Source organism: Sebastes fasciatus, chromosome 3 (assembly GCF_043250625.1).
Source record: "Sebastes fasciatus isolate fSebFas1 chromosome 3, fSebFas1.pri, whole genome shotgun sequence".
NCBI classification, from domain to species: domain Eukaryota; kingdom Metazoa; phylum Chordata; class Actinopteri; order Perciformes; family Sebastidae; genus Sebastes; species Sebastes fasciatus.
In genome coordinates, this window is record NC_133797.1 from 12,974,655 (window position 1) to 12,983,188 (window position 8,534).

General features: G+C 41.3%; 1 protein-coding gene and 1 long non-coding RNA gene across 2 annotated transcripts in view; one reads left to right on the forward strand and one right to left on the reverse strand.

Annotated features, from left to right (window-relative positions):
• Positions 1-4,825, reverse strand: part of LOC141764127 (RING finger protein 122) — an 8,409-nt gene extending 3,584 nt beyond the window's left edge. Inside the window, exons 1-3 of the mRNA XM_074629095.1 lie at positions 4,598-4,825; positions 4,004-4,376; positions 1,824-1,971 (exon numbers count right to left, since the gene is read on the reverse strand). Of these exons, the coding sequence (XP_074485196.1) occupies positions 1,824-1,971; positions 4,004-4,028 (173 nt within the window). The 5' untranslated portion in view covers positions 4,029-4,376; positions 4,598-4,825. The remainder of the gene's footprint in view (positions 1-1,823; positions 1,972-4,003; positions 4,377-4,597) is intronic.
• LOC141764131 (uncharacterized) lies at positions 4,568-7,344 on the forward strand. The gene is made up of 2 exons (XR_012593224.1): positions 4,568-4,707; positions 4,819-7,344. It is a non-coding gene; the product is annotated as an uncharacterized LOC141764131 (long non-coding RNA).
• Positions 7,345-8,534: the final 1,190 nt, after the last annotated feature.

The following is an 8,534-nucleotide window of genomic DNA, read 5'->3' on the forward strand; positions in this document are numbered from 1 at the left end:
TTTCTTGAAAATATTATTATTATGAATTAATCATTTAAAAATGTTGGCAGGTCCAAATTCAATGTTTTGTTTATCTCTGTGGAAGATATTTGACGTTTAGTTCCCACTTCTAACAAGGCATGTGAGCCAATGGTAAAACAACGTTGGTATCATGTGGTGTCTCTGGGTTGTCAGTTAGTGTGAAAAGAAATGGATAAATGGCTGAGGTTGACGGTAAGTTTTTTTCGTTTAGTTTTTTTCGTTTGAACAAAAAAAAAGGAAATACGGTTTTAAACCAAAAATGGAAAAAGAGCCATTTTTCCGTTTTTGGTTTCTTAATCAAAAAACAAGAAAACAAAAACACCAAATTCACATAACGATCCAATTTTGTTTCTTGCTAATTCTTTTTTGATTTAAAGAATGAGAAATGACAGATAGGTGACCCGGAAACAAAAGTAAACATGTCAAAATAAAAGCCAAGAGGATAGATAGAACATTCTAAATAAAATCTGCTACACACAATTCTGTTTATTTTTTCTTTTCATTTCTCCAAACTTTGCTTCTTTCTTGTAATGTATTGTATAGTTTTCCCTCTCTAGGTTTATTCAGATAAAGCAATCTGGGCTCTGATCACACTTTATAGACATGCAACCGGTTATGAGGGGTCACAAGGAGATATTGCTTCATATTAGAGGGTCACAGGCAAAAAAATAATATTTGAAACCACTGACTTAAGTCATCAAAACTCAGTATTTATATCGACATATTAACCAGCACTATGCTGCAGTCTTATTAATGTAGATGAATTGGCACCAGCATACATTTATAGAAACTAGATTGATTAAATTTTTTTCATATCACTGTACAGCTCGACTGATGCTGGATTTTTTAGGCCAATAATGGAGAAAAATCATATTTGTTGTATCATTGTGCCATAACACAAACAAACATTTTTGATAACGGTCCTTTAAATGTGGTATCTGCATTAATTGACTTTTTGGCCACATGGGGGCAACGCAGCAAGCTGTGAGTGTAATATTGTGATAATACCATTATAAAGTTGAAATGGGGACAGGCTAGCAAACGGCTGCTTATTTACACATTCAGCACATTATTATTCACTTGGAGTCGTGTTTGTGTCCACGCAATGAATTTGAGTTTGATATTCACTCTCATCGTAGCTCTTTTTTGTGCTAGCTAGCTAGTTAGCTAGCTTGTCGCTAACTTTGTCTACTGCTTTTTTTAAAAATAAATAATACATCCACAGAGCCGTTAGAAAGCTGCCAAATAAAAGTATGTCTTTTCCTGAAAAATATTATTATGATTGTGAATTAATCATATTAAAAGAACAGATAAATGGCTGAGATTGACAGTAAGGGCCTGGCAACCACTTGTTGTAAAGTAAGCAATGGAAAGAGGGGAGGGACAATGTTATCAATAACACCTTTAAATAGCTGCTTTTGCTGTATGTTTTAACATGTATGTACATAAATACTAGCACAGATTGATGTTTTTTTTTCTTTTCAAACAATTATCGACCATATTAAGCAACTTTGGCAGCTCTGCAGGGCACCACTCCGTCAATTTCCATCATGATTGCTGCTATCATCACATATTAAGATCTTATTCCCAAGCTAGTTTGAATCAATGTTAACCTGCTGTGGCACACTGTGATGCAATGCTTGTTCAAACTGCCAAAAGCTCTCTAACGGGATTGCGGTTATGTCGCTTCTCTTTTTGTACTTTCTGCTTTTTCCCCACATTTCCCATGAACCTTTCTCACTTTCTCCCCAGATTTTCACAGCCATCCAGTCCATCCTTCTCCCAATCCCTCCCCTACCTACCTGAAAAGGTAGCAGCAGAAGATGAGGCTGAGCATGAAGACGAAGAGGCCGATGCCCAGCACAATGACATACACATTGAGCGGGAGGTGATAGATGTCAGACGTCATGCTGCTGCAGTAGTGTTGAGAACCCAAACCACACAGGCATCCTGGCAAGAAGAGTTTGCAGGTACAGATTACATACTGTTAACCCAAATTGAACTGTTACCTTGTAGAGTCCAACATGTTAGTTAAAGTACATTTAATAAATCCTTATCTTATATGGTTAAATGTAGAGGAGTCATTCTGTGGGACTATTATGACAGTTAACCTCAAAACCTCTTTATATAGGTTTCTGTATTTTTAGTTTGTTTACAGCCTCAGTCTTTTAAAGGGGACCTATTATGCATTTGTGCTTTTTCTCTTTCCTTTAGTGTGTTATATAGTTGTTTGTGCATGTAAAAGGTCTGCAAAGTTACAAAGCCCAAAGTCCACGCCAAAGGGAGTTACTCTCCCCCACAGAAATACTGCTCCTGAAACACTTCGCTTGAAGTCCCGCCTTTTCTTCCCTAATGTGGTGATGTCACCAAATAACATGCTTTGCCTAGCAGCTAGTTTGGCACGCCCTCAAACAAAGCTAGTTAGAGCAGAGCTGGAGCAAAGTCCGAAGAGTCAGTTTCATTGACCAGTCACAACAGTGGGCCAGCTGACCAATCAGAGCAGACTGAGCTCAAACAGAGCGTTTCAGACAGAGGGTGAAACGAGGTGCTGCAGCACCGTCGGTAACATTAAAGCATGTAAACATGTTCTAGTAGAAACCCAAAATACATGTATGCACTTGAAAATAAGCATATTAGATCCTCTTTAAACTGCATTTTCCTGTCTGGCAACTTCATTTTCTACTTCATAACAAACACCAAACCTCCCCCAAGATCTACAGTATACAGTTGATAGCATTGACAGTTGAAGTCTAAATTGGTAGCATATAGACTTTAGACGCTGCAGATACAGACAATTGCACTGCTATGAGTTAAGAAAGCAGTTAAGCTCTTGAGATCTGTGAAATAATCTTCCTTTGTCAAGGAATGATTATTATTCGCAAGCACTACCAATTGTACTTGAACTGTACAGTGATGAGGAAGAGGAATCATGGCAGAGAAGTGTTTGTTGTTGATCATTAACTACATCATGAATCTACAGCCCCATACCTGCCAACAGATACAAAACTCCACCATATGTTTGCTTGACGATGAGCGTGTTGCACTTTGGCTCATCTCCACACAATCGACAGTCTTACAAAAATATTTGGCGACGGAGTTTAACGTAATTGCTGGTGTTTGTTTGGATGCAGGTGTTTCTAGGGAGCTGTGACTGGCACTGTGGTGGCAACTGAGGACTGCACGTTAATTGGCTGTGAACAAGACAAACATGGAGGACAGACACCACTTCCGCCACACCGCCATCTGTTCCACAGACTCTATAGAGGTGACTGGTGGAGTGTCTGTGTGTGTGTGTGTGTGTGTGTGTGTGTCAGCACTGGGGGGTGGAGGGTAGGGGTGTGTGGTGTCTGTCTGAATGTGTGTGTATGTTGCAGGTGGCAGGGGGGTTGGGTATATCAAACAGATTGAACTCTGGGGACTAAAGGACCATTTGGTAAAACAATAGCAGAGGAAGCCCCACTTCCACAGGCCACATGTGTTCCTATTAATTTGCGGCGAGGATGCTCTTTGCCAGCCTCTAAATGTCCATGTGTCCCTCTTTAGAGTGAATGAATGGGTACAGCTTGCACACTGTGGGGGGTATGGGTTGGATAATTTGACATGGCTGGGTGGTTGGGGGATTTACAAGGGTGGGTGGGGGGGAGGATTTAGGGTAGGGAAGACCTAGGGTAGCATAATGAGAGCTACAATTATGAACCAGGCGTGGATGCACTGCAGAATCAGTCAACAGTAACAAAACAAGAATATGAGGAATCAAATATCTTTCAGTTGCCATGGCTGTCAAACAAACATGACCTTGAATTGTTTTTAATATTTTAACTCCAGTCTCTCAGCCATTTCACAAGTACGCCCATTGCATGGATCCCCTAAGCCAGCAGTACAACAACAACAACTAAGTAACTGAGTTTATGAGACACAAGTGATTACACGCGTCACCGCCTCTTGTGTATTTGGCACACGGCAGAGAAATCCACTCACTTACCGTTACACCATTGGAATGGTTGCATGAAATTTGTCTCCCAGGGCAACAGCAGTAAATTCAGGCCTTGTCAACAGAAGTCTGGAGAGGAGCCAAGCTCGTGGGCCAGAGCTCCGGACACTGGATCTCTGCTTGGAGCCTGGATTCAGTCCCTCAGAGCTGGCTCGCTCCTTTGTTGGGTTGTGTCAGCTCCTCCAAAAACGACTATCAAGATTGTTCAGATTTGCTCAGATTCCACAAATCCTCTGGAGGTGCGGTTTTGTTGGCTCAGCAGTCTGGGCTGCCCAGCATTCCCAAATCTGGATTAACCACTCCGTGTAAAGACTGGGAGATTTGGGACTGGGGTTCGGGCCGGGACTGAAGACCTCATGTGCTCCTGGATCCCAGTGAGAATGATGTCATCACAGGGAGAGAGAGAGAGAGAGTCACAGAGAGAGAGAAGAAGAAACAAAGAAATCTTGTTGACAAGAACTGATTGTTTTTCAGATGCCTCACACCATGTGTTATTCAGGAGGTGTTATTGTGAAAAGCTGGATCTCACTCAGTCACAATGTCATACACAACACAGGCTGCTTGGCAACAACAGGAAATACTTACATTTCAGCAGAAAAAGGCCTTTTTGACGACACTTTGCGTCTGCAGTGTCGTCCCCCACACCAAATTCAATGACATCCACCGCTCAAACTGACAGTCCTCGTCCAATGAAGGTAATTATCTGGCATTAGTCTGTGCTTTGTCTTCCTCCCAAAGCTGCTTTTTTTAACAGAGGATTTTCACAAGTCTCACCCCCCTCTCTCCTCTGTTGTCTCCTCCTCCAGTCCTCTGATCCTGCAGTGGGTATTCCTCCTCAGTATAGAAGGCAGAGATGTGCTTTCCTCAAAGCCCAAACAAAGTGAGGACAGCTCCATGCAGTCAACAACACTCCTCTGGCTGGGTTTTAGTGTTCTGCTGGTGTGTTTATGTGTCAGTTAGTGTGTGTGTGTGTGTGTGTGTGTGTGTGTGTGTGCGTAGGGTGGGGAGGGGGGATCCTACTCTCCCTCTAACCATCTGCTCCTTCAATTGAGGAAAGAAAAAAGCAGAGACAAAGGCTGAGTGTGTGCACGAGCGTGTCTGTCTTATTCAGACTGTCCCACCTCCAGCTGGCTTTGTCATGGCAGGCTTCCCCACTTCCTCTCTCAATCCACAATGGTGCTCAGACAGAGCTTGCAATCCGCCTTTCCCTTCCTCCCCTTCTCTCTCTGCTGCTCTGCCTTGGGTTTGTAAACAGATCTGTGCTCATGTGACCAGCCGTTTTGCCTCGCAACTCTCCTCTCACTCAGCCCTCCCTCGCTTCCTCTGTCCTCCAATCTGTAGGCAGAAGGAAGGCAGAATGAACCCGACACTGACGAATGGGGCGCCTGCAAGCGTGCTCATGTGTATGTGTCTGTATGCGCACAGCCCTGTGCATGTACGTATATGTGAGAGGGAGAGAGGAGAGAGACGTTCGCAGCAGCATGCAGGGAGGCCCCGGCCAGCACCATGCGCATGGCTGATGTCCTGACAACCAAAACAAAGCCATTTGTGTGAAGTGGAGGTCAGGGAAAGAAGAGATGATGCAGCCTCATTCACCATTTCCTTCCTTAACACATATACACATTGTATTTTTAGAGCTTCAGAAGAATATTATTCATGTTTGATCTATATATAAACATCCTGTCACTCTTTTGCAAAAGAAGAACGAGGCGGAAAGAGCAGAGAAGAGGTATCTCTGTTGATGGTTGGGCTGTGTATTGGCAAGAATCTGGTGATACGATACATATCATGACACAGGGGTTATGATAATATATTGCGATTAGGGCTGTCAAAGTTAATGTGATAATAACATGTTAAGGCAAATTTGTTTTAACGGCACAAATTTATTTAACGCATTAACACAATCGATATTTTGGAGGTTGAAGCGGGCTCAGATTTAAAGCGAAAGTGAAAATACTGATATCATGTGAAACTAGAAAACCTAAGGAATCCATTAGTACCAACCATGTAGCTCGTGAAGGAGGTTAAATAACGCTCCAAACCTGCGCTACATTTTGGCGAGGAAAAACTGGCATGGCCATTTTCATAGGGGTCCCTTGACCTCTGACCTCCAGATATGTGAATGAAAATGGGTTCTATGGGTACCCACGAGTCTCCCCTTTACAGACATGCCCACTTTATGATAATCACATGCAGTTTGGGGCAAGTCATAGTCAAGTCAACACACTGACAAACTGACAGCTGTTGTTGCCTGTTGGGCTGCAGTTTGTCATGTTATGATTTAAGCATATTTTTTATGCTAAATGCAGTACCTGTGAGGGTTTCTGGACAATATTTGTCATTGTTTTGTGTTGTTAATTGATTTCCAATAATAAATATATACATACATTTGCATAAAGCAATCATATTTGCCCACTCCCATGTTGACAAGAGTATTAAATACTTGACAAATCTCCCTTTAAGGTACATTTTGAACAGATAAAGAAATGTGTGATTAATTTGTGATTAATCGTGGACAATCATGTGATTAATCGCGATATTTTAATCGATTGACATCCCTAATTGCGATATATTGCGATACTGTAAGTAAGGCGATATATTGCGATTTCTTTAATCTAATTTTTGGAAAACTGTCATAGTATAAAGAACACACCGCCATATGCATAAAATCTGAGTAAAAAAAGTTCACTTTTTTATGCAATCAGAACAGTGGGATCCACATTTTCATTCATCACATCCAACATCATAGCACTACTTTGAGAGGGCATATAGACGGTGCATCTCTCTGCCAATGATATACAGTATTGACTGAGTTAATCTTTGCATGTAAACTATTAATTAAAAATCTATAGTGTTTTTGAAAATCGATACAGTATCACAAAACATAATATTGCGATATTCTATGTTTTCGATATTCTCTTACACCCCTAGTCGATAGAGGGAACAAAGCAGGAAGCAAGACATGAAGGGGAATGATATGAAGAGGAAAAAGAGGGTGACACAGACAGAAAAGTCACAGCCTGGACAAAGACGTTGCCTGCATGTCCACCCCCACACCAGCGGCCCTTGCTGCCATGATTCGCTGAGGGAGAGAACAGCTGCTGGGCTACTGGGCGAGCTGTGAGACGGTCAAGGGGAGTGCTGTTTCACCAATCCCCAGGGGGAGGGAGGGAAGGGGGGAGGGGGGAAGGTAAAGGCTTCAATGGGATTCATGCCATTTTCATTCACCCTCCCCTCCTCCCCTCCAGCTCCAGTAATGACATTACTGCTGAATACAGGAACAGCTGGATTGACCGCACAGATGCATGAGCATAAACTCAGTCCTTAATGCACTGCATGCACTGTTGGGTGTTTACGCGTCTGAATCAGATGAGATGTGTGTTGTGGCTACAGGGTTGTGTTGTCATTGTTGGCATGTGAAGGATGGTGGTTTTGTTACAGAGGAACTACGCCCATTTTCAAAATTCTTACATGTTATTCCTATTGTCTAAGACAGTCCAAAAAATATTATTAAACATTAACAACTTTCCCCGAAATCCAAAAACTAGAGTGCTAAAACTCAAACTTGTGATGTCATAGGGTATAAAGTGTGGAGCTGCTCCATAGACAATTAATGGGGAGAGATGTTATAGATGACACTGAGAGCAGCCAGGGGAATGATCTGAGTATATGGGAACATTTTCTCTTTCACAACTGACAAAACTAAACTACAATATAATAAAGCTCATCTGGGTATAAAAAAGAAAACCATTCTGTGGGTCCACAAAATCAGTCTCCCATTCATTGTCTATGGAGCAGCTCCAGACTTTATACCGTATGACATCACAAGTTTGAGTTTTAGTGCTCTAGTTTTTGGATTTGGAAAAGAGTTGTTCATATTTACTAATATTTTTTGGACTGTCTTAGACCATAAGAATAACATGTATGAATTTTGAAAATGGGCGTAGTTCCCCTTTAACAGCACGTCCTCTTATCTCTTAAATATGATGAAAACACCATTGTATCAACTGCTTCCTGAAGATAATACAGTGTATGAAAATGATCACAGATTATACATATTCAACTGTAATGAAATTGCTGTAAAATATATTGAATAGGCTTCTTTTTTTTTTCAAGCGTAGAAGACAATTCCTCTAAAATGTTTTACCGGGAAGTGACTGATGAAACGCAGCAAGAAAATGAGGGAGCAAGAGAGATGCAAATGTTGGCCTTGTTTTCTTTGGTGATATGTAAATTGTTTTGGCTGTCCCAACCTTTTGTTTTTGCATAAATCATAGCTTTGCCTGATTGGAGATGCAGTAACATTGTAGGTTTATCTGCTCATAACAAGGTTTAAGACCAGAAATGTGCTTCAAAGCAGAATAAATACATTATACAAATGCTCTAATAGAATATTTGTCATTTTTGAAAGGCCGAGTTGATATTTTTTACATGATTCTAATAACACTGATAAACTCTTGTTACGGGCCAGTACATATAAAGTATTTGTCTGAAATGTGGCATTAAAGGTACAGTGCATATT